This window comes from Podarcis raffonei, chromosome Z (genome assembly GCF_027172205.1).
Source record: "Podarcis raffonei isolate rPodRaf1 chromosome Z, rPodRaf1.pri, whole genome shotgun sequence".
NCBI classification, from domain to species: domain Eukaryota; kingdom Metazoa; phylum Chordata; class Lepidosauria; order Squamata; family Lacertidae; genus Podarcis; species Podarcis raffonei.
In genome coordinates, this window is record NC_070621.1 from 19020415 (window position 1) to 19046286 (window position 25872).

General features: G+C 47.2%; 1 protein-coding gene across 1 annotated transcript in view; it reads left to right on the forward strand.

The window, feature by feature from the left end:
* NOTCH1 (notch receptor 1) overlaps window positions 1-19990 on the forward strand; it is a 94085-nt gene extending 74095 nt beyond the window's left edge. Inside the window, exons 21-34 of the mRNA XM_053375006.1 lie at window positions 474-658; window positions 1795-1927; window positions 6097-6354; window positions 7632-7744; window positions 9292-9860; window positions 10582-11007; window positions 11314-11462; window positions 13502-13718; window positions 14699-14789; window positions 15349-15514; window positions 16083-16378; window positions 16748-16895; window positions 16979-17076; window positions 17818-19990. Of these exons, the coding sequence (XP_053230981.1) occupies window positions 474-658; window positions 1795-1927; window positions 6097-6354; window positions 7632-7744; window positions 9292-9860; window positions 10582-11007; window positions 11314-11462; window positions 13502-13718; window positions 14699-14789; window positions 15349-15514; window positions 16083-16378; window positions 16748-16895; window positions 16979-17076; window positions 17818-19218 (4250 nt within the window). The 3' untranslated portion in view covers window positions 19219-19990. The remainder of the gene's footprint in view (window positions 1-473; window positions 659-1794; window positions 1928-6096; window positions 6355-7631; window positions 7745-9291; window positions 9861-10581; window positions 11008-11313; window positions 11463-13501; window positions 13719-14698; window positions 14790-15348; window positions 15515-16082; window positions 16379-16747; window positions 16896-16978; window positions 17077-17817) is intronic.
* The last annotated feature ends 5882 nt before the right edge of the window (window positions 19991-25872 follow it).

Here is a 25872-nt window from a genome sequence, read left to right on the forward strand (position 1 = left end):
TTTTTTATATATATTACAGCTATATCATACACACACACACACACACACACACACACACACACACACAGACAAAATCCGAACTGCTGTAGTTGCATACATAAACAGATTTCTTCCGGCTCTTAGGGACCACACAGATAAAATACAAAAAGCTAAAAACATATTTTAAAAATTGTTTAAAAGCAAATTAAACTCCCAACCGGGGGGGGGACCCCCAATAAGAAGCACATGACAGATGATGATAATGAGGATGAACACCATATAGAAACACCCATTCCTTTAAAGAAACAGTTATTTCCTAAAAGCCTCCTGGAATAAAAACAGTCTTCACCTGTGGAAGTGTGACAAGGAAGGAGCCGGTCTGGCTTCTCTTGGGAGGGTGTTCCATGGTCTGGGAGTAGACATCACTGAGGAGGCGTTCTCCCACACACCCACACCTGTTACTTGTACCTGACCTCCCTCCTATACCTTTGCAGGCGTCGAGGTGGTGCACCTATGCAGGAACTCTGGGCTCTGTGTGGACAGGGGCAACACCCACTCTTGCCAGTGCCAGGCCGGCTACACAGGCAGCTACTGCGAGGAGCAGGTGGATGAGTGCTCCCCCAACCCGTGCCAGAACGGGGCCACCTGCACAGACTACCTAGGGGGCTACTCGTGTGAGGTACGGTTGGTGCTCAGAAGGGAGGTGGCGTGGGGGGCAGTGGACACAGGGTGAACCCTCCTTTACCTGGGTTTGTGCATTGCCAGCGGAGCTGGGTACATGTCCTGAGATGTGGTGGAACATCAGAATGAAGTACAGGACATGCCTTCATCATAGATATTTCCAGATTGCTGGGTAGTTTACAGCCACCCTGAAAAAAAGCCACAGTTTCCAGGGAAAGGGGTACATCGTAACTTGGTAGCAGAGCATCTCCTATACCAACAAAAGATCCCAGGTTCACTCCCTGCCAGCACGTCTGGCAAAAGCTAGGTAAAAGATGGAGGGCTGTCCTCCATTGGGGGCTTAGAAGCAGAGGTTGGAGGGCCACCTGTCAGGGATGTTTTAGCTGGGATTCCTGCACTGCATGGGGTTGGACTAGATGATTCTTGGGGTCCCTTCCAACTCTACAGTCCTATGATTCGGCAGTCTGGCTGGGTAGAAGGCAGCACCTTTGCCCCTGCTTGTGCCAGCCTCCATTTCCCAGTCAATGTAATGCATTTCAACGGACAGAGGCAGCCTCATAAGCTCTTGCATGATAGAACATTTGGGCGCTTCCCTTGCGGACTTCAAAGCTAGCTGAATACTGTAGAGTGGAGGGCACCTAAACATCCCTTGGCTTTTCTTAATGAAAGGCCAAGTAATGCAAGTATTTTTTATTATGTCTAAGCAGCCTTGATAATTGTTTGACCATGAGCTTCAGAAATATTCCCAGCACACCATGGTATGCCCACCCAAAGTCCCCACCCCAGTCTCAGCCCCCAATTTTTTTCTCCACTTCCCGCGGCAAGATTGCACAGTTCAGTCTTGGCCTGTCCTTGCAAACCTGACCCTCCAGCGGCTCGTACGCTTGCAGCTCCTGTGACATTACAGCAGCTCAGGCACTAGCCATTTTTGGTGGGGTGGGTGATTTGAGGACGGTACAGTTTGTCTATTTTTCATCTGGTTGCATTTTTAAAAATATACTACAAGTTGGTTTTGGCATTTTCCATTGTGGGCTCCCTTTTGAGGGGCTGCCTTCCAAGGTGGGAAGGAGGAATTCCTCCTACCCCTCTAGAACTCATTTCAACTCGGGAATATTGGACTACCTTTCCTTGTAGTGTGTTGCTGGCTACCACGGGATCAACTGCTCAGAGGAGATCAACGAGTGCCTTTCCCACCCCTGCCAGAACGGAGGGACCTGCATTGACCTCATCAACACCTACAAGTGCTCTTGTCCCCGAGGGACTCAAGGTAAATGTGGGTTTGGGTGGAAGCAGGGGCATGGGCAGGTAGGGAAAGTCCCAGTCTTTAGGGGTGTCCCACTTGATTAAGGGGGGTGGAGGGCTTAGTATTTCTATCAGTCTGTTCTGTATTTGCTTAAAAGTCATCAGTTCAGTGGGTGTCTGCTTTTGAATGCAGAAGGTCCCAGGTTCAGTGCTCAGCAGAATCTCCAGGTAGGGCTGGAGAAAGACCCATCCTTCCCTGGTAGAAATCCTGGCTTGTTACTCCTGATCAGTGTTGACAGTACTGAGCTAGATGGATCCAATGGTCTGATTCAGTACAAGGCAGCTTGCTAATGTTCCTATTTAACCCCAAATTTATTGAAAACCCTGAGGATTGAGATTTTGGTTAAGTGGTAGAGCATGAAGTGCAGGTTGAATGCCGGTTGGGAGACTTTGCATATGGAGCTGACTGAATAGCTTCCCCCTACACACACTTTTGCAAAGGGGTGTTGTATGTGTATGTGTGTGTGTGTCCGTCTCAGAAGGTGTGGGAGGGGTATTCAGCAACTTGCCGGAAGAAGGGGCACAGTGTTCTATCAAGACTTTTTGCAGGGGAAGGGTCTTGCCTTGATTGAAAGTGAAATACATTGCTTCTCCCCACTCGCGTTCCCCTTTGCTGTTTTCATGGGACCTTATTTCGAGGAAGCTGACTGGAATGCCATTGGGTTGGCAGCTGGTTTGTCTTATTTGTGTATTTATGACTATGTTGAACATTCCACCTTTCCTCCAAGACTCTCAGTGCCACCTTTGTAGTTCTCTCCCCTCAGTTCACAAAACAACCCCGGGATGCACATTTGGACAAATACCTCCATGCCTTTGAATTCACCCAAGATGGTGCCCATTGCTATGAATTTGGGAGAGTCTTGAGAGAAAGCAGGAACAAATTGTTTTTCTAAAGCTGCTTCGCATATGTGCTGCCAAGAGTGTGGAGGCAGGGGTATTGGTCGGCATTTTTGGTGGATGTACCTGGTGGAAATTTTTAGAGAACAAGTGTTTAATTAGAGATAAGTAAAATGACTCATTGGCATGGCACGGCTACATCTGCAGGTGCCCTCAGATGTGTTGTCAGCGTTACTGAATATGGGTTTAAGTGGGTATCAGGACTTGATGAATAAACCACTAATTGGATTTCTATTAGTAGCTGCACACAGGGTGATAGCTGCAGTCTGGAAGGACTTAAAATGTGCAAACCTGAAAGAGTGTATTGCCCTTAAAGAAAAATTGGTTCACAAATTAAGGCTGGCAAGAGGAACAAAGCATAGATATGCCTCTGCAGGAGAACGGTGGAGCTTCATTTCATTCAGTAATTCCACAGAAAACTAATGATTCATCCCAAAGGTGTATTCTAACTTAGAATTATAGAAGAGTTAGAAGGGACCCTGAGGGTCATCTAGTCCAACCCCCTGCAATGCAGGAATGTCAACTAAAGCATCCAAACTTTGCTTGAAAATCTCCCAAGGAAGGAGAATCTACCACCCTTTGGAGTCAGTTCCACTGTTGAAAAGCTCTTACTTCCTTTCTTTTTAAAATAATTTTTATTAAAGATTTTCATTGACTACAAAAAAACCATGCAATGTCTCTTTTTTGTTGTTCAGATTATAAAGTCTTTTGGTTTATGTTCAGTGTAAGACAATATCCAGAGGGAGGGGGGAGAGGGGAGGGGAGAGGGTGGGTGATAAACCTACACACTATTTTGTCATTTTTCCAGCTTTTACTTTCTTTCGTTTTTAAAAATGATTTTCATTAAAGATGTTCTTGGTTTACAAAAGTACGTGCATTGTCTCTTTTTCCAGGTTGTACTTTCTACTGATCAATCACATTTGTTGTGAGACAACCTGTGGGTCCCAGATGTTGTTGACCTACAACTCCCATCACCCCTAGCTAGCAAGGCCAGAGCTCAGGGATGATGGGACTTGTAGCCTAACATCTGGGGACCCACAGGTTGAGAACTGCTGCATTAGTGTGTTGTATACAGTATAAGGATGGGGAGGAGAAGGGGGGAGAGAGGGGTGGGGTGGTAAAACTTACTGTCTTTTGCTTAGTGTATGCTTAGTGTATTTGCTTTTTGTGGCAGTGCCACCTGAGTAGGTTCTCTTTCTACAGTCATACCTTGAGTTAAATATGCTTCAAGTTGAGTGCTTTTGGGTTGCGCTTCGCGGGTGACCCGGAAGTAAAAGAACGCGTTACTTCCGGGTTTCGCCGCATTTCTCAACCTGTGGGTCCCAGATGTTGTTGAACTACAACTCCCATCATTCCTAGCTAGCAAGGCCAGAGCTTAGGGATGATGGGAGTTGTAGTCCAACAACATCTGGGGACCCACAGGTTGAGAACCGCTGCATTAGTGTGTTGTATACAGTATAAGGATGGGGAAGAGAGGGGGTGGGGTGGTAAAACTTACTTTCTTTTGCTTGGTGTATGCTTAGTGTATTTGCTTTTTGTGGCAGTGACACCTGAGTAGGTTCTCTTTCTGCAGTCATACCTCATTTTAAATATGCTTCAGGTTGAGCGCAACCCGGAAGTAATGGAATGTGTTACTTCCGGGTTTCGCTGCATTTCTCAACCTGTGGGTCCCAGATGTTGTTGAACTGCAACTCCCATCATTCCTAGCTAGCAAGGCCAGAGCTCAGGGATGATGGGAGTTGTAGTCCAACAACATATGGGGACCCACAGCTTGAGAACCGCTGCATTAGACTGTTGTATACAGTATAAGGATAAGTATAAGAAAGGGGGATGGGGTGGTAAAACTTACTTTCTTTTGCTTAGCGTATGCTTAGTATATTTGCTTTTTGTGGCAGTGCCACCTGAGTAGTTTCTCTTTCTACAGTCATACCTCAGGTTAAATATGCTTCAGGTTGAGCGCTTTTGGGTTGCGCTCCGCGGTGACCTGGAAGTAATGGAACGTGTTACTTCCAGGTTTCGCTGCATTTCTCAACCTGTGGGCCCCAGATGTTGTTGAACTACAACTCCCATCATTCCTAGCTAGCAAAGCCAGAGCTCAGGGATGATGAGAGTTGTAGTCCAGTAACATCTGGCGACCGACAGGTTGAGAACTGCTGTATTAGTGTGTTGTATACAGTATAAGGATGGGGAAGAGAGGGGGTGGGGTGGTAAAACTTACTTTCTTTTGCTTGGTGTATGCTTAGTGTATTTGCTTTTTGTGGCAGTGACACCTGAGTAGGTTCTCTTTCTGCAGTCATACCTCATTTTAAATATGCTTCAGGTTGAGCGCTTTTGGGTTGCGCTCCGCGGTGACCTGGAAGTAACAGAACGTGTTACTTCCGGGTTTCGCCGCATGCGCAGACGCGGGTTGCGTTCGCTTCAGGATGCGAACTGGTATCCGGAACAGATCCCGTTCGTATCCAGAGGTACCCCTGTATTCACTTTCAGTATTTCCTTGGTAGTGAGGGAAATTGGTGGGGCAGGGTTTGGTTGGTTGTCTTTAGTTGGAACAGCTCTTATTTTCTGATGTTAAGAGCTGATTGACAGTGAAATGGACTCCCTTGGAAGGTGGGGGACTCTCTTTCATTGGAAGTTTTAAGCAGAGGTTAAGTGGCCATCTATCATGGATGCTTTAGTTGATATTCCTGCATTGCAGAGTATATGGCTCTTGGGATCCCTTTCAGCTCTCCAATTCTACCATCAGGAAGTTCTTCCTGATGTTTAGTTGGAATCTCCTTTCTTGTAACTTGAAGCCCTTGGTTTGCTTCCTACCCTCCAGAGCAGGAGAAAACAAGCTTTCTCCATCTTCCATATTTGAGGATGGCTATTGTATCTCCTCTCAATTGTCTCTTCTCCAGGCTAAACATACCCAACTCCCTCATAAGGCTTTTCCAAACCCTTCATCATCCTGGTCTCTCTTCTCTGCACACATTCCAGCTTATCAATAAACTTCTTAAACTGTGGTGCCCAGAACTGGACACAGTACTTGTGGATCACTTAATTAAAATGTGTTTTACAGATGCATACTGTTAAAAGTTTTGGTGTATGTACAGGAATACAGGTTTTCAATTTATTTGTTTTGGGGGGTGCCTCCAGGAAATGTAAAGAAAATGGATCAATGCTAGGCCAAGTTGTAAGCAGGCCTCTTGGGATCCAGCTCTCACCTTCTTCTGCTCCCCATCACTCTCCCCACCACAGGAGTTCACTGTGAGATCAACATAGACGACTGCAGCCCACCCTTTGACCCCAACACCTTCGCCCCCAAGTGCTTCAACAACGGGCGGTGTGTGGACCGCGTAGGGGGCTACAGCTGCATCTGCCTGCTGGGCTTTGTTGGGGAGCGCTGTGAGGGTGACGTCAACGAGTGTCTGTCCAACCCTTGTGACCCGCTAGGAACACAGAACTGTGTGCAGCGCATCAACGACTACGTGTGCGAGTGTCGTCTGGGGTATTCTGGTGAGCACCACAAGGCTCCAAAAAACAACAACACGTGGTCTTTGGTGTTTTCCTCCCTCTTGCTTTTTCTCCAAGAATTACTGGCTGATGTTGACAGTAAAGGTATTCTCCAGTCCTAATGCAAACATGCAGTTTAATATAGGTGGTTCATATACCCAAATATTAAAAGCCATGGACTGTATCTAGTAAGAATATAAGAAGAGATCTTCAGCTGAATCAGGGCAACCCAGCATCCTTTTCCCACATTAACCAAACCTGGTGCCGCAGTGGGAAGTCCACAAGCAATATCCAAATACAACAGCACTTTCTCCTGTGGTTTCCAGCAGCTTGTATTCAGGGGCATTCTGCTCTGACAATGGAGGGAGAACATAGGCACTAATAGCCTTATCCTGCTCCTTTAGAGCATTCCCCCCCCCCTAGAGTTTATCTATGCACTGTGTAAAAAAGTACTTTGTTTTTGTTTGCAATGAATTCTCCCAAGTGCATAGACTATCTTAGCTGGGAGTCCTACTCCCTGCCTTTTCCCACCTGGCCTGTGGGGGAGGCCCAGGGCCCTGCCTGATGACTGCCAGCTACAAAAGATGAGGCTGCTGAACAGACTCTTGGGCTGGGGTATTGCTTAGTGGAGGTTGTTGCTGTTCCTGGTATTAATTTTTTGCAGGCTGTGTTTTATTTATTGTTCGTGGCCATTTTTGTAATTGTGTAATTACATAGTTTTAACTGTGCAAAGGCAGTATACAAATAAAACGATGATGATAGTTAAACTCCCCCCCACAGGAGGCAGTGATGGCCACAAACCTAGCCTGCTTTAAAAGAAGATTAGACAGAGAGCTAGAGATTGCTGCTAATCAAGATGGCAATGCTCTTGCCTCCACAGCAATGCTTTTGAATACCAGTTGCTTGAAATCACAAGGAGGGAAGAGTTCCCTTGTGCCCAGGTCCCCCAAAGGTATCTGGTTGGCCACTGTGAGAACAGAATGCTGGATGAGATGGGGTGCCTTTGGCCAGAACCAGCAGGCTCTTCTTAGCTTCTTAATATCTTCAACTTTTCCCTTTCTAGAGAAGATACATGGGGTGGAGTGGGCTGCCCTGATGGCATAGACCTCTTCTTTTCAGCCAATAGCTATCCATCAGCCCCCCCCCTTAACTAGTAAAAGAGTGTGCACGTGGGATTTGGGAGGTGGAGAGATGCAGCTGTTTTACTGCTGAGGTCCAGGGGGAAATGTTGGGGGTGACGGCGGGGCAACCTGACGAGGCTTTCTCCATCCCCTTTCCAGGGCGCCACTGTGAGACGGTGGTAGACGGCTGCCGGAACCAGCCCTGCAAGAACGGTGGGACCTGTGCAGTGGCCAGCAACACACAGCACGGCTACATCTGCAGGTGCCCTCCGGTGTGTAGTCAGCTTTTGGTTTTAGGGGACGAGCTGTGGGGTTGAGAGACGGAAGCAGCCTCTGGGCTGGGTGGGATTATTCCTAGCCAGCATCTGTTTTGGATTCTTAGGAGTTGCTGGATGAGGAAAGGCCGTAGTTTGGTGGTAAATCAGCTGTGTTGCATGCAGAAAATCCTAGGTTCAATCCCTAGGTTCAATCCCAGGAAGAGCTGGGCACATCCAGTGAGTCTAAAACCTTGGAGAGCCCCTGCAAGTTAGTGTAGACAATACTGAGCTAGATGGATCAATTGCACTGACTTGGAAGAACACAGCTTCCCATGTTTCTGTTTATTTCATCCCCTTATTCATAACTTTGAGGACTAGAACCTTGCTTTGTTCTTAGGAGAAGGGCCATAGTTCAGCAGGTAGTGCATCTGCTCCACATGCGGAAGTTCCCATGTATATATATGCAACCCTGCCGGGCAAGTGTGGACAGGGGAGCACATGATCTCTGAAAAAAAAGGCACTGATTCTGCTCATCTGAACACTAGGAGACTAGCAGCTATCAGTAAAGAGTATGCTGACCTCTACTGACTTCAGCATAAACTGCAAATTTAGGGTTGCAACCAATGCTAGTCCTGCTCAGAGTGGACCCACCAACATGTGCAGACTTAAGTTAGTAATGCCCATTCTTTAGCTGGGATTCTAGCATTCAGGGGGTTGAGCTAGATGCACCCCCACCACCACCAGCAGCAGGACAAAAGCAGTAACCAGACCAACAGCAAAGCAGATAAAACTTTTGCCACCACGTTCCTGCTTTGCCATGCAGCTGCTCCCCTCTGAAGGGAGATAATGGATAGTTCCTGGAGGAGGACACTGACCAACCCACTGCTGATATAAAACAGTTGGCCTGAGAACAGAGTTTGGGGCAGGTTGGTGAAGCTAAAAGTTGGAGAAATAGTTGGTGAAATCTGCTCATTAGTGGGTAGGAAATCTGCTCATTAGTGGGTGAGTGTATTCTTGGTTTATTATTTGACGATAATAGTTAATGTTGTTTGTTATTTATATAGCAGGTGTGTTTTTTCTTTTTTCTTTTCATAAGTATTGTGTTAGACCAGAGCTTTCCAAACTGTATCGTGACACATTAGTGTGTTGGCTGCAGTGTGTAGGAGTCTCATGTGAATACTCCCCGTGCTCCTCCTGGGGCTGAAAAGGGGTTAGTTTAACCTCTGGTTTGCTAGGAAAAGTGAATTATGGTGTCGCAAAGTGATGCATGCCTAAAAAGTGTATCACAAACATGAAAAGTTGGGAAAGCTCTGTGTTAGACAACATATTGATTTTCCCCCCTTTTCTCCTCCCTTTTGGGAGGAGAATATTTGTGTGTGTGCATGTATTACTGTAAGTCAATTGGAGACCTTCAAGTAACAAGCAACAAATAAGTTTAACAGATGATGATAATAATAAAAATAATAATAATGACCCCTTGGAGGCCTTCCCACTTTACTTTTCTGTGATTTGATTACTGCCTTTGGAGTAGTCTCAGTCGTTCCACTCTTTGCCCTCTGCAGGACTGGGACGGTGCCACGTGTGAGAACGACGCCCGCGGCTGCGGACCGTTGCGCTGCCTGAACGGCGGCACCTGCATCTCCACCCAGAAGAGCTCCAGGTGCCTCTGCCCACTGGGCTTTAGCGGAGCTGCCTGCCAGTTCTCCTCTGGCAGCCCCTGCCACTCCAGCCCCTGCTACAACGGGGGCACCTGCCAGCCTGCCAAGGAGCCACCCCACTACCGCTGCAACTGCCCAGCCCGGTTCAACGGTCTGAACTGCCACATCTTGGACTACGACTTCACAGGTGGCCTTGGCCAGAACATCACTCCACCTCCCTTGGAGGAGAAGTGTGAGATCCCTGTGTGCGCCAGCCACGCCGGCAACAAGATCTGTGACGCCCAGTGCAATAACCACGCTTGCGGCTGGGACGGCGGCGACTGCTCCCTGAATTTCAACGACCCCTGGAAGAACTGCTCCCAGTCCCTCCAGTGCTGGGACTACTTCAACAACGGGCGCTGTGACACCCAGTGCAACAACACCGGCTGCCTGTACGACGGTTTCGACTGCCAGAAGATGGAGGGGCAGTGCAAGTGAGTGGAGTTTAAACTGTTTTTAACATTGGGTCACGATGCACTTTGATATCAAAGTTATGTTTTAATTGTTGTAAGTCCCCACCCTGGGACTTTAGGTGGAAGGGCAGATAATAAAATTGTAGTAGTAGTAGTAGTAGTAATAACAGTAACGATTTGCTTCTGGGGCTAAAGGATGTGCCTGTTTGCTCTTTTATGATGAGAGTATGTGGAAAGAGCAGGGAGGCCCCAGAAGCAAAAGGTTGTTTCTTCTTTCTTCTACCCCTCCTTCTCCTTCTTCCTCCTCTTCTTCTCATTTTTATTTTTGAGCTACTATTCACCTTATAAACCATCATCTCAGGGCAATTTACATATAATTTAAACAGTTCAAAAGACAATGACAACAAATATATGTAAAAACACAAGTGAAACCCAAACCAGTGGGCGCTCATGTCAAATACTCATTTATCCAGCGGAGAAAGCCTTTTGGGGACAAAATGGCCCTTCAACTGTTTCCAAAAAGCACAGATTGTGGAGCTTATCGTATCTCATCAGGGATCCTGCTCCAAAGGACGGGCAGCCACACTAAAGGCCCTGCTCTGAGTGACTATGGGGCTGAAGCAACCAGAATTGTGCACAGTATCCCAAATGTGGCCACACCATAGACTTGTATAATGGCATTATAGATACTGGGCAGTTTTGTTTTCAACTCCTTCTCCTCCTCTCCCCATTGCTTGCGCAGCCCTCTGTATGACCAGTACTGCAAGGACCACTTCTCTGATGGACACTGCGACCAGGGCTGCAACAACGCGGAGTGTGAGTGGGACGGTCTCGACTGTGCCAACAACGTTCCCGAAAAGCTGGCGGACGGCACTTTGGTGGTGGTGGTGCTGACCTCTCCAGAGAACCTAAAGAACAACTCCTTGAACTTCCTGCGGGAGCTCAGCCGCATTCTTCACACCAATGTGGTCTTCAAGAAGGATGAGCAGGGCGAGTACATGATATTCCCCTACTATGGCAAGCCAGAGGAGCTCAAAAAGCACCACATCAAGCGGTCGTTGGCGAGCTGGCCAGATGTGAGTGATGCTGTCTTCAAGATAAGATCTAAGCTATATAAGACCATCATTGACAGACACAGGAGGGAGATGGACCATGTGGACATCTGCGGGTGAGTGGCTCAGCTGGGGCTCTCTGGGAGCAGGGAGAGGGAGCAGGGAGAAGGAGGTTGTTGCCTGCAATGACTGGCAGTGACTCTCCAGAATTTCTGGCATGGAGTCTCTCCTGGCCCAACTTGGACATACCATTGGGGCCTTCTGCATACAAAGCAGGTGCTCTGTAGCTTCCCCTAAAAACAAAGATTCTGGTCCTCATCATTCTGAAAAAAGGGACTGAATTTTATAGGAACCTAGGAAGCTGTCCATCCAATATTATTGCTTCTTACTCCCACTTTCTTTTCTTCTTCCAATACCTGCAGATCAATCGTTCACCTGGAGATTGACAATCGCCAGTGTGTCCAGTCCTCCTCTCAGTGCTTCCAAAGTACCACAGATGTGGCAGCCTTCCTCGGTGCTTTAGCCTCGCGGGGCAACCTGGACTTCCCATACAAAATCGAAGCTGTTAAAAGTAAGTCTGCCACATGTGCAGGAAACACCTGCTGATGCGTTAGCAGCCCTGCTGGCCTCTGCCCCAGTCAGCTTTTGCCCCTAGCAGTTTTTCACTTTCTTTTACAAAAGCTACATACCACTTGATTGTAATGAAAGCTTTGAGCTGGGGCTGCCCAGAGTGTGGTCCACGGATGAGCTTTAATCAGGTGGTCCACCCATGGATGCCTGTGGATCTGAGGTTGGAGATGGGAGATGGCACACTCTTTGCATTAAATGTTTTTAATTGTGTCTTTCTTATTCGTTTATTTATTTGGAGCATTTGTACCAAGCTCTTCAGTCAAAAAGGCTCCCAGAGCAGCTTTCATACAATCAAAACAAGGCAGTCCCTACCTACAGGCTTAAAATAAAAATTTAAAAAGGCATGATACACAAAGGAAAAGGCACAAGGAGGGAAGAGGAAAACCAAAACACAGGCACCAGTTTCTAAACAGTTGGTCCTCTAACAACCAGCTTGCACAATCCAGGGGCAGGAGGGGCCTGATGGGGCTGGTCTGTCACAGCAGAGCCAAGGGAGTGTTTTTATCACTCCCTTTTATTTATTCTGTTGTATTTTATTGCATTGCAATTAGAATTCCATGGAGGCAGTAAAATAATAATAATAAATTATTTGTACCTCACCCATCTGACTGGGTTGCCCCAGCCACGTTGGGTGGCTTCCAGCTTATATAAAAACATAGTAAAACATTACACCTTAAAAAGCTTCTCTATACAGAACTGCCTTCAGATGTTTCCTAAGTGTTATATAATTGCTCATCTCTTTAACAGCTGACGGGAGGGCGTTCCACAGGGTGGGTGCCACTACCAAGAAGGCCTTCTGCCTGGCAGGCAGGAATTTAAGAATGCAGCTAAAAACCACACAGCATCTAGCATGGTGCATTTCCGTTTCTACAACAAGCTGAGAAATAATTCAGTGGTCCACTGAGACCCTCAGCAATTTTCAGGTGGTCTGTTTTTGGTTGTGGGGAGAATTTTGGAGCCATTGCTCTAAGCATTTTTCAAAAAGATAAAAGCTTGACAACATTAAAGGACTAAGAAATACAGATAAATGACAGTTTAAAGCACATATTTAAAGGCATATAAAAATTATTAAAATCAACAGTAGGCTAAAAACCAGATTAAAACACTTGTCATCATTCAATATGTCTGGATGGACTTTCCTCAACAAACATATTTTAAGTGGGAGCCAAAAAGAATATGGTTTTTAGCCTATTGCTGGTTTCAGTTATTTTTGGAATGATTTAAATGGTGGGTTTTTTGCTGGTAATTTCATTGTTTTGGGGGATTGGGTGTTTTCCCCCTCAACAATCAAATGGTATATAATTTTTATGGAATAAATTCAAAAGAGTTACAGTATATGATGTTTGTCTTAAACAATATCGTAAAAAGAACTTGATTCCTCTTTAATAAGGAAGTGGCATCTCTTTAACTCTTTTTTAGTTCTTATTCGAAGTTCTGTCTTGATGGTTCCGCCCCTCTCTCATCCATAGCTGATTCCAAAATCATTACTGCTGGGGGAGGATGAAGGAGTTGGGGGGGGCGGGGAGAGAGAGAGAGTGCAAAGTTAACCCCACAACCCAAACCTTGTAATCGATCAGACACGCAGAGTGTTGAAGTTTGCATCTTCCAAATCCCCCTTCAATCCTTTTGACTTAACAGCTCAATGTGAATGCAATGATTTGAAGTTTGCTTAATCCTTTATCCGTGAAAGGAGGAAGGGGGGGAACCCTCTCCCCCTCCAGCGCTGCAGATACAGAAACAGTTTGCAATTCTGATGAACAGCGTAGAAAAATGACCTTCCTTTTTCCAGGGGGCTTTGGAGGAGTTTGGGGGCAGTGAGTGGGGAGGGGTGGGGGTTCGGTTGCAGGCGGAAGAATCAAGACACAGCCAGGCTGGCAGCTTATTAACTTAATTTCACTGCATTTTGCCTTCTGCCTCCATTCAGAGATGCATCTTAACTCGAGGTCCTCTCGTCACACTCTGCCTCCCATTCTCTCCTAGGTGAAAGTACTGACCCCGAAAAGAGCACTCAGTGGTACCCTATGTACATGGTGGTGCCTGGTGTCTTCCTCCTCCTCTTCATTGGTTTCGGGGTTCTGGCATCGCGCAAGCGGCGGAGGGAACATGGGCAGCTCTGGTTCCCCGAGGGCTTCAAAGTGACCGAGTCCAGCAAGAAGAAGCGCAGAGAGCCCCTGGGGGAGGATTCTGTGGGGCTGAAGTGAGTAATCCCCCTCTTCACCTCTTCCCGGGTCTCCTTTGTTGCCATTTGGTTGGGTGGGGAGGGAGGGAAAGGCCCTTTCCTGCCTCCTTCCTGGGTTGTTGCTGTTGTTGGGGGCCATAGTTCTTTTTATTCACCAACCCGGTACCTTCCAGATGTTTCGGACTACAACCCCCATTAGTCCCAGCCACAATGGTCTGATGGGAGTTGTAGTGCAAAAATCCAGAGGGCACAAAGTTTTGCCAAAGGCTTGATGTTAGCTTTTCACTCTGCACATTAAAAAAAAGTTGGTTTAAATTTTTACTGTGCCACAGCTCTCTGGATGACAAGCTGGAGAGGAAGGGAAATCTGGTGTCAAAACGTTTTTGGGAGGGATATTCTGAGCCCAATTTAAGGGTTGTTTTTCCAGGCCATTGAAATGAACATGTGGAGTGTCCAGAGAAGGGTGGTGGAAGCCAGAAGGCCGGGCAGTTCAGAGCAAGGGGCTTAGCCCTTCACTGAGTAGACCCACTGAAATTAATGAGCATGGCTAACTTAGATCCATTACTGTAGTCCTCCTTTGGCTTGGAGGAAAGAAGGATCCTTTTGGGTTTGGGCACAACCTGGCCATTGCTTTTGTCTTCTTTCTCCAAGGGTAGCACCAAGGTTTTACGGCATATATAAAAAGCAGATTGGTGCATCATCCACACAAGGCAGAAATAGCACACTGAGGCTGGTGGAAGGACTTTGGAGAGGCTTGGTCCTTAATTTCACTTCTCTTCCTGCTTCTAAGCAAGTTCCCATGTACAGTGCCCAGCTCTGATAAATGATGTCTGAAATGTCACCTAGGGTGTGGCACAGCTTGGACAAGTCTAAGTATGGCAGGGGAAACTTTTTAAATCATCATCATCCTTAATTACTCCATTTAGCCCTTGGTGAAAAAATGCAGAGTTTGGTTTTTCTAGAGGTGGATCTAATTTCCTATTTTTTTCTCCATGAAGACCCTTGAAAAATGCTTCCAATGGGACCCTGATGGACGACAACCAGAATGAGTGGGGTGATGAGGAGACACTAGACACCAAGAAGTTCAGGGTAAGCCAGCAAGCTGCTGTTTCCATGCCGTTTCAGCCTTAAAGGCACTCACTAATTCATAGGTCTCTTCCATCCTGTTTGGTATGCACTGCGAGTCCTTCCCTCATCCCTGGCCCAATGGAACTTTTTGAAACCCCCCAGGTCCCCCCCAGGCTTACCTTGCTATCCCACAACAGCCAAGGCCCCTATGGGCATCTGTAGATCTCCCTGCCTGATTTCACTAAGAGGCCCCTATCTTTGGTCCTGTCTTAAAAAAGCAAGTTTCTTGTCCTCAGCAGAAGATCAGCACATTGCTCCTTCCTTCCTTGCCTTCTCCCCCTTTGCCTCTCCAGTTTCAGGAAATACTGGAAAACCCGCTTATGCAAAATTAAACAACTCTCATTCTGATAATAGAATTTAGCTTTCCATATTGTGTAGTGGCAGGGTTCATTTTATATTTGTTGAAGTTGGGGGCAGAGGGGATAACTCTTGTTTTCAACTCAGCAGCACAGTGTGCGAGAAAGAGTACAGTTTTGTGTCCGAAAGGATCCTTTAAAACCTCAGTCACCTCTCTTCCCAGGTGGAAGAACAGGCCATGTTGCCGGACATGAATGACCAGGCTGACCACAGGCAGTGGACACAGCAGCACCTGGATGCAGCCGACCTGCGCATCTCCTCCATGGCACCCACCCCACCCCAAGGGGAAATTGATGCTGACTGTATGGATGTCAACGTGCGAGGACCAGGTAAGGAGGGTGTGTGGGTGTCAAAGCCTCTCTCTTCCTCCCTTGCCGTGATTTTTTCATGGGAAAGTAGGACAATGCCAGGAGGGAGGGCATTAGAGCTGGCCCAGGGGAAGAACCAAACAGCATACAGGCCAGGTGGGATTTTGGGAGGGGAACAGGACTTTGGAGTAGCCCAGCTCTTTAAAAGAGGATCAGACAAATTTGATAGCCTTCTCTTTCTCCATTGACAGCTACTAGCTATGATAGCTATACTCTTGTTTCCATAGTTGGAAGCAGTAATGATTCCAAATATCAGTAGCTGGAAATGGCAGGAGGAGAGAGTTGCTCTTGTGGTTCACGTTCTGCTTTCAGGTTTCCCAGAAGAGGCATGTGGTTCGTCATTGTAAGGACAGGATGCTGGACTGAATGGGCCCTCTTTGGTCTGGTCCAGAAACAAGACACTTGTTCTTAGATCCCAATCACCAATCTTCAGGCTTAGTTCAGGCCCAGGTGCTTTGATATCATGGGAGTGCATCCAGGCACTGTCATTGCGCTTCTGACAGATTTCCCTCCACTTGTGCCTTGGCAGATGGATTCACGCCACTGATGATCGCCTCCTGCAGCGGAGGTGGGCTGGAGATGGGCAACAGTGAAGAGGAGGAGGACGCCCCAGCCGTGATTTCAGACTTCATCTACCAGGGGGCCAGCTTGCACAACCAAACAGACCGCACTGGGGAGACAGCCCTCCACCTGGCCGCCCGCTACTCACGCTCAGACGCAGCCAAGAGACTGCTGGAAGCCAGTGCCGATGCCAACATCCAGGACCACATGGGGAAGACGCCACTCCACGCTGCTGTCTCGGCCGACGCTCAGGGGGTCTTCCAGGTAAGGCGAGTCCAGTGCTTCCAGAGCTTGGGAGCAGTGCAGGAGGGCTGAGTAGCTCCCTCCCTGTTGGAGAGGGTTGAACTTGATGAGCCGAGGTCCCTTTCCACCCTAAAATTCTATGATTCCTATCATTCTGGGACTCTAGTGCAAAAGCCCCCAGAGATTGCTGTGCTCATTGCTGGGCAATCATTCTGCCTTCCCAGTGAGGTTTTTCTTTTTTCATCCAACCCCCCTGCAATGCAAAGCAGGGACTTTTGAGTTTCTAGTTAGCTTCATGTGGCTTTCAGCTGGGTGGCTGTAGAACGGACATTCACTCTCTTGCCCTGCCAGGATGTCAAATAACCAAGATGTCTCTCTTTCCTGGGACAGATTCTGATCAGGAACAGGGCCACCGACCTGGATGCCCGCATGCACGATGGGACCACCCCTCTCATCCTGGCTGCCCGTTTGGCTGTGGAGGGCATGCTGGAAGACCTCATCAGCTGCCACGCAGATGTCAATGCGGTTGATGACCTAGGTACCTGGCATTCCCAAAGCATTCTGGGGAAGGGTGAGGGGCTCATGGTCATGGCCTTAACATTTGTGCCTTTGTGTCCATAGGGAAATCAGCACTGCACTGGGCTGCTGCCGTGAATAATATTGATGCCGCTGTTGTGCTGTTGAAGAACGGGGCAAATAAAGACATGCAGAATAACAAGGTGAGAAGGGAGGGGGCTTCTTCCTGGGGCAGGGCTGGGCCAGTGCGAGGCAGAGCCACTGGCCATCCAGCCAAGGACGGGACCAGCAAGCCCAGGATCTTCAATGACAGGGTCAGAAGCTTTGCTGGAATAAGCTGCGAAGTAGGAGAGAGGTGCCCTGGCATCTTGTGGGCTTCCCTGGGCAGAAGGAGAAGTTTATCGTTTATCTGCAATTTAGGACGGGAAACAGGGAGTTAGGTTTAAGTGAACTTGAATTGCATCCGTTTGACGATGCAGGATAGGCAAAAGAAAGTCCTTCATGCAGCATATAGTTAAACTATAAAACTCCCTCCCACAAGAGGCAGGGATGGCCACCAACCTAGATGACTTTAGAAGAGGACAAGACTAAGTTCATGGAAGAGAAGATTATCAGTGACCACTGGCCATGATGGCTATGCTCTGCAACACTTCTGAATACAAGTTGCTCGAAACTGCAAAAGGGGAGAGGGCTCTTTTGCTTCCAGTTGGGGCGTCTGGTCGGCCACTGTGAGGACAGGATGCTGGACCAAGTAGGCCATTGGCCTGATCCAGCTGCAGAGCTCTTCTTATGTTCTTAAGCTGCAGCTTGACCTTTCATTGTGTAAAGCAAATTGATAAATGTAAGGAATGACTAATAATATTTCAGCTGCATAACCCTGTTCATTTTGGAGAAGAGCCTCTAATAAGTCTGCTTTCTTCTTCCCTTTCCTCCCATGCCTTTAGGAGGAGACCCCTCTGTTCCTGGCGGCCAGAGAAGGGAGCTACGAGACGGCCAAGGTCCTCCTAGACAACTTCGCCAACCGGGACATCACAGACCACATGGACCGCCTGCCACGGGACATCGCCCAGGAGCGCATGCACCATGATATCGTCCGCCTCCTGGACGAGTACAACCTGGTGCGCAGCCCTCCTTTGCACAGCGGGCCCCTGGGGGCACCTACCCTCTCCCCGCCCCTCTGCTCGCCTAGCAGTTACATCGGCAGCCTGAAGCCAGCTATGCAGGGCAAAAAGGCGCGGAAGCCCAGCGCCAAGGGACTGATCTGCAATGGGAAGGAGTCCTCCAAGGACCTCAAGGCCCGCCGGAAGAAGTCGCAGGAGGGCAAAGGCTGCCTGCTGGACAGCTCCAGTGTCCTCTCCCCAGTCGACTCCCTAGAGTCTCCCCGTGGGTACTTGTCTGATGTGGCATCTCCTCCCTTGATGACCTCCCCCTTCCAACTGTCGCCCTCCATGCCCCTCAACCACCTGCCAGGGATGCCCGATGCCCACCTGAGCATGAACCACCTCAACCTGGTGGGCAAGCAAGACCTTGGCCTGGGTGCCAGTCGGATGCAACAGCCCTTCGACTCGGTGCCCCCGCGGCTCTCCCACCTGCCCACCTCCAACGCCACTGTCATGAATTTCACCGTGAGCGGAGCACCTGGCCTGAGCGGGCAATGCAGCTGGCTGAGTCAGATGCAGAGCGGCATTCAGGTGCAGGGCCAATACAACCCTATGCGGAATGGCCTGCAGCAGGGGGCACTCCCGCAGGGCCAGGCCCTTCAGCATGGTCTTCTGACCTCCCTCCACAACGGGCTGCCCACCACCACCTTGTCCCAGATTATGAACTACCAGGCCATGCCCAACGGCCGCCTGCCAGCCAATGCCCAGCCCCATCTCCTGCAGGCACAGCAGCTGCAGCAGATCCAGCAGCAAAACATGCAGCAGCAGCAGCAGACCCACAGCACTGCCCCAAATGCCGGGAGTGCAAACTTCCTGGGGAATGAGCTGGGCCAGCCTGACTTGCAGCAGCAAGTGAATGGCGGGGCTCTGGCAGTCCACACCATCCTGCCCCAGGACACCCAGGTCCTGGCCACCTCCCTGCCCTCTGCCCTCACTCAGCCCATGACCACCACCCAGTTCCTGACTCCACCCTCCCAGCACAGCTACTCCTCCCCCTTGGACAACACCCCCAGCCACCAGCTCCAGGTGCCAGACCACCCGTTCTTGACACCTTCCCCGGAGTCGCCGGACCAATGGTCGAGCTCATCTCCACACTCCAACCTGTCAGATTGGTCCGAGGGCATCTCAAGCCCGCCCACCAGCATGCAGTCGCAGATGGGGCACATCCCAGAGGCGTTCAAATAGAGCAAGAGGGGAACCACTTGGGCAGGCGACCCCAGAGAGTTTCCTTCGGAGGGAGACGCTTCTTTGGTTGAACCAGAGTAACCTTTGGTTTGAGTTTCTGTGGTTTTTTTTATATATATATATATAAAAAGAAAAAGTATTTTTACATACAATGTAAGAGGGATATTGCAACGTTTTTCTTCCTTCGTTAGTATTTATTTATGTACTACATGAAAACACTGCCTTTTTTATTTATAAGTTTTGTTGAGAGCTCAGTGGGATGCATTTGCTGTGGTCCAAATTTTAAAATCTTATTAATGGGGTTTGATTGCCTGCTTTGCTCTCTCTTGCTTACTACTTTTTTTTTTTTTAGGACATCCTCTTTAAACAAAAACAAAAACTTTTATACCACAAGGATGTTCTTGTGCAGAGAGGTTTTCTTTTGTAAAGCTGTAAGCAAAGACCCATGATTATATAGTGACATTTATTTATTGAACAAGATATTTCTTTTCCTGTTTTTGTTTTTAATTCTGGGAAAAATAGGGAGGATGGGCACATTTTTTCAACAAAAGTTTACCTCTTTGAAGGGAAATTTTAATTTAAACGTAAGTTGATGGTTTTTTGCGGGGGGGAGGGTGGTTGTTGATGGTTTTTGTTGGGTTTTGTTTTGTTTTGTTTTTTTGTTTTGTCAAGTGCTTTAAAATATTCCCTTGTATGAGGGTGGATAGAGTCGGGGAATATTATGAGACAGCAGCCATGAATCTCTGTTTTAAAGTTTCAGTATTATATAGTTTATCTTGCTTGTCCTTTTTTGCATGATAGCAAGCTTTACTTCTTTTTTATTTATTTGAAATACTGCCTATGATCAAAAATCAGGATCACGGGTTCTAAGCTATAAATGAAATCCCATTTGGGGCCCACCCTCCAACTTCCTTTCTCCAAAAAAGTCTTGTGCTCAAAAAGGCTTTTGGTGCAGAGGAAGAAACTTTACTTTGACTCCAGGATAGCTTTGTGGTTTTTCTCTAAATTGTCCCAATCGTGCTATTTTTAAAGCACCCATCACCTTGGGGGGTGTTGCCATTTTAAGAACCACATTTCTTACTATGAGAAGACTTAACAAAATGCTGTTGATTATGACAGGCAGGAGATAATATGTGTCTGTGTGAAAACATAAGCTGTATAGGTTAGGGTTACCCAGAGGGAGGGTTGGTGTGTCTGTGCAGTGTAGAGAAACCTCAGGGTATGAGCCCCAGGCCATTAGTCACGTGGCAATAGGCTCACCTATAAATATCACAGCGCTGTAATTTTCCCAGAAGGGGTTGATCCTAGCAACCCATTCACTTCTATGGAAGAGAGTGAAAAGGTGCTGCACTCAGGGACATGTCTTGGAGAGGGTGCCGCTTCAACCTTCTTCCTGCCCCTGTTGCTTCCAGTGTAGCCCAATGCAGCAACTGCAAATCCCACCCCCTCATCTCGTGAGTGGCTCTCACCTTTCATCTGTAGAGTCCTCAGTGGAATTCACTGTGTTCCTGTCCCACTTGAATATTGGGAGCTGGAGAGTGGAACTCTGGGTGGAAATTAAACCCTGCTTGCCAGAATCTAGGGCAGCAGTTCCAACCCACCCCCCTTCCAATCTTTCTGCCCGCCCCACATGCAGGAGGGCAGTGACGGGGGCATGGGTAGGGATACCTAGACCTTGATGGGCTGGCAAAACATTTGCCTTGGATGGCCCTTTGGGAGATGCCAGTGCCAAACTGGCCAGGCCCCACTTAGGTGTTCCTGACTTTGAAATGAGTTTTACAGCCCGACTTGGGTTGGACTCTTGTCATCACAGGACACCCCCAGAAAGCAAAAAGGGGCTGAATTCATTGTTTTTAAGACAGGGGGAGAGAGAGAGAGAGAGAGATTGCAAAGTCTTCCAGAATGGCACGTTGGATGTTTGCTCTTATGGCAATAAGGAGAATGGGGAAAGGGGGTCGACTTTGTAAACAAAATAAAAATTATTATATATATAAATATATAGTATAAGCCTATGGCAAAGCTAATGTTCTGTAAATAAGTTTTTTGTTTTGTTTTTACTTAAAGAAAAGAGAGATAAAGGGTGGATTTTGTTTAAAAAATCTAAAACGGTTTTAAGTTGAAAGTGAAAGTGGTTTAGAGGTGGTGAAATATTGCTCAAGAGAAGGAGCCCAATCCACCAAAAAGTTCACTGAGAGAGAGAGTCATTGAACTGAACAAGGCCTTTGTGTGACCACAGCACTCTTTTGAGAACGAGTTAGTTTCACTGGCAGGATTTGCCAAGTGAGCCACCCTTGAAGACTTCAATCTGACACACATTTCATTTGGCGCTCATGCCATTGACTTTGCAGGGGCTTCCTGATTCAGAAACACTTCCCTTATGCAGTGGTACCTCGGGTTAAGAACTTAATTCGTTCCAGAGGTCCTTAACCTGGAGCAACCACTTCCTGGTTAGTGGAGTTTGTAACTCAAAGCATCTGTAACCCGAGGTACCACTGTACTAACATATCCAAGTTGCTGGCTTTGTTGGGGTGGGGGCATTCCAATATTCTGCGCGTTTATTGTGCTACGGTGGTCCTCTGTCCAGCTGGACCTCACCTTGACACACTCAAGCATCGCGCATGCACACCCTGCTTGTGGGGAAGCCTCTTGAATACCCACCTCTTACGAAGCATGGCGAAGTGCTGATATTGGGACATCCCTAAAGCAAAGTGATTTTTAAACACCCTCTGGTGTTCATTGTTTTATGTTTTATAAACTAGAGTGTAGTTTCTTAAGTGTGGGGGTGGGTGGGATGGGATGGATGTGGGTGGTAAAAAAAGCACCCTTCCATAATAAAAATGTTCAAGCAAAATGTGTAGTTTGCAAAAGGATGTATTTTTTTGTTTTTTGTTTTTGTTTTGTTAACTGATTTGCAATAAAGTATGCCCCCGGGGCATCTAGAAATTCTATAAAAGTTGAAATGTGGTTTCCCCCCCCCCCTTCTTAATCCTGCGTCTGTTGCTGGGAATCACAGGTGGGGGGAATTGCTGCTGTTGTGCTCAGATTTTGGTTGTTGGCTTCTCATTGGGGCATCTGGTTGGCCACTGTTGAAGACAAAGGTGCTAAACAAGGTGACCCAACTCTCATACTCTTTAACATTCTTATAACAGTTTTTTATTTTTAATGGAGCTTCATAAGAAAATACAGTCGTACCTTGGTTGACAAACACCTTGCGACTCAAAACGTTTTGGCTCCCGAACACCGCAAACCTGGAATTGAATGTTCTGGTTTGCAAACGTTCTTTGGAACCTGGACGTCCGACGGGACTTCCGCGGCTTCCGATTCGCTGCAGGAGCCAATCGGAAGCCGCACCTTGGTTTCCAAACATTTTGGAAGTGAAACGGACTTCTGGAACTGATTCCGTTCAACTTCCAAGGTGCCACTGTACATTGCTTCAAGCAGCAAAACACTTTTTGTCTGGAAAGGCTTAAAGTTACTTAAGGGTATATCCAAGTAAGTTGGCGGATGCATTGAAATTAAGATGGATAGGTATTCATTTCACTAGGTCTACTCTGAGTAGGATCAACATTGGATGTGATCCCTTCTTTTTAAAAAAAAATTGTAAAAATTAACTTCCAGCAGCCAACAATTTTGAGTAGTCTTGCATCTTGCTGATTCAGCAAAATCCTGCCTAGATATTACAGGTATACTCATTTATCAGGATGTAAAAAAAATGCAGAGCATTTGCCATGGAAACTCCTCCCCCCCACCCACAATTTAATGAGAGTCCTTTGAGGAATACCCTTTTAAGCACTGACCCTGAAAGGTGAGCCCTCCTTGCTGCAAAACAGAAGCCAGGTTGCAAATTTAACACTGGCCGCTAAATTCACCTTGTCAGGTGGGGCCTGCATGTTTCAGCCACTCTGAGATCTCTGCTATTGACCTTTTCCACTATAAATAAAGGAGAGGCAGCAGCAGATCCCCACTGGGGGGGGGGCAGCAAATCACTACAAAAGGAACTGTTTCTCTGACCAAACACCACAAACCTGGAAGTGAATGTTTTGGTTTGCAAACGTTCTTTGGAACCTGGACGTCCGACAGGGCTTCCCCAGCTTCCGATTGGCTGCACCTTGGTTTCCAAACATTTTGGAAGGCAAACGGACTTCTGGAATGGATTCCGTTCAACTTCCAAGGCGCCTCAAGCAGCAAAACACTTTTTGTCTGGTAAGGTTTAAAGTTACTTAAGGGTGTATCCAAGTAAGTTGGTGGATGCATTGAAATTAAGCTGGATAGGTTTATACAATAATAAGCAGGCAGAAAATATAAGATCCCTAGCTTGTCAGTAGTATATAGGAAAAGGATCTAGGGGTCTTAGTAGACCTCAAGCTCAACATGAGTCAGCTGTGTGATGCAGTGGCAAAAAAGGCTAATGCAATTCTAGGCTGCATCAAGAGAAATATAGTGGCCCAATCAAGGAAAGTTACAGTCCTTCTCTATTTTGTCTTGATCAGACTACAACTGGAGTACTGTATCCAGTTCTGGGCACCACAATCTAAGATGAATATTGCCAACCTGGAACATGTGCATAGGAGGACAACCAAGATGTTCAAGTGTCTGGAAACCAAGCCTCACGAGAAATGGTTGAGGGAGATGGGTATGTTTAGTCCAGAAAATAGGACACTGAGAGGAGATATGATAGCATCTTCAATGTCTAAAAGGCTGTCACATGAAAGATGGAGTAAGCTTGTTTTCTCCTGTTCTGGAGGGTAGAACCCAAACCAGTGGCTTCAAGTTACAAGAAAGGAGATTCCGACTTAACATCAGGAAGAACTTTCTGATGGTAAAAGCTGTTTGTGACTAGTTTCTCACCATCTGGCTCAAATCAGAATCCAACACCACGGAAGTGGACTTCTTGCATAAAAGGACTTCACCTTTCTCTCCTCATTCCTATAGCCCTCCACCCAAAGTGTTCCCCCAAAATCTGTTCTGGAGAGTCCCCACACCCTCTGGAAGTCCTGTTGTGTAAGCAAATGACATAAAAGGAGATTCCAGCTAAACATTAAGAAAAACTTTATGATTGTAAGAGCTGTTTCATAGTGGAACAGACTTTCTCAGAAGGTGGTGGACTCCTGGGAGAAGAGGAATGTTTATGCCTGGTGCCTAAAGATATGTAATGAAGGCATCAGAGAAGCCTTCCAGGAAAGCATCCCACAAACGGAAAGCCACCACAGAGATGGCTTGCACTCATGTTGTCACCCTCTTGACCTCTCATGGAGGGCCTCAGATGGTGATTGCAGTTGTTCATATGGGGAGAGGTGGCCCTTGAGGTATTGTGGTCCTGAGCCATTTACGTCTTTATAGGTCATGGGAGTGGTTGGCTGCAGGAATACCAAAGAAGGATGTCAAAAACATCAGAATGGCCAGTTCTAGAGAAGGTGTAGACTTACAGCAAAGCAGCCTGCCAGTTCTCCTAGCCTTTGCAGATGTGGGATGGACACTGCAGCAAGGAGATGGCTTGTCTACACCCAAGCAAATGTCCATACATTCTTTATCCACAAAGCAGCATACATCACCAGACTGCCCATCACTTCACCTAACCAGATGAGGGCATAGGTGGCAAAAACTCAAGTCTTACAGATGGCTTCCCTTTCTGGGCTCAGAGCCCAGCACCCCAAACCCCACAGATAAGGGTAACATCAAAGCAAGACAATTAGCTTATATCAAAGCAAGTGATATATGAGCTCATTGCTGCAACAGCTACCAATTAATTGTGGGCTTATCTTGACTACCAAGATGGCATTAGCAAATCTTCCAGAACAGTTCACCTTCAGTTCAACACAGGGGCCTATCTAGTCCAACCTCCTGTCTTAAAGCAACCAACCAAAGGGGATCCTGAAAACACAACAGCACTCCCCTCACCTTTGCAAACTATTCGATCCACCTCTGATATTGGAGGCAGTAAACAGCCATCATGTCTATTAGCCAGCAGTAGTCTCTTCTTCTGCTGTGGATTTGTCCAATCCTCCTTTAAAGCCATCCAAGTTGGTGGCTATTGGTGCCTTCTGTGGGAGCAAGTTCCATAGTTTAGCTATGGTCATTGATAATAAGAACCTGGCTGCTGGGTCAGGAATAATGTGGTCACAGGCAATTTTAGGTTAGTGCGATCAGTGTAGCTGCAGTGCTGCAGGGGATGCCACAACAATGCTGCAGAACAGAGTGCGAGAGGTGGCAAGGGCACCATGTTTATTTAGCATTTCACAGGGCACTACTGATGGGGATACATCCAGTCCTGCATCCTGTCCTCACAGTGGACAGACAGGTGCCACAAAAGTAGGGTTGCCATATTTCAATGAGAGAAAAGTTCTTGAGCATTTTTTTAAAGAAATCTTAACAAAAGACAATGAGTTTTTGAGCTGTTTTAACTGAAAATCACCAAAATCTATGCTGCCATGACATTTCAGCAATTTCCACCCAGACACTGCTTAATGGGGCTGAATACCGCCTATGCCCGGGAAAGGAAAAGGGTAAAAGGCGGATCCAGCTGATTTTAAACAGATTCTCATAAATTCATATGATTTTTTCATTCAAATTAAATAAAACCAAAATGATACTGTAGACCATGTCTTACTCTATAAAAAAGGTAAAGGGACCCCTGAGCATTAGTCATGACCCACT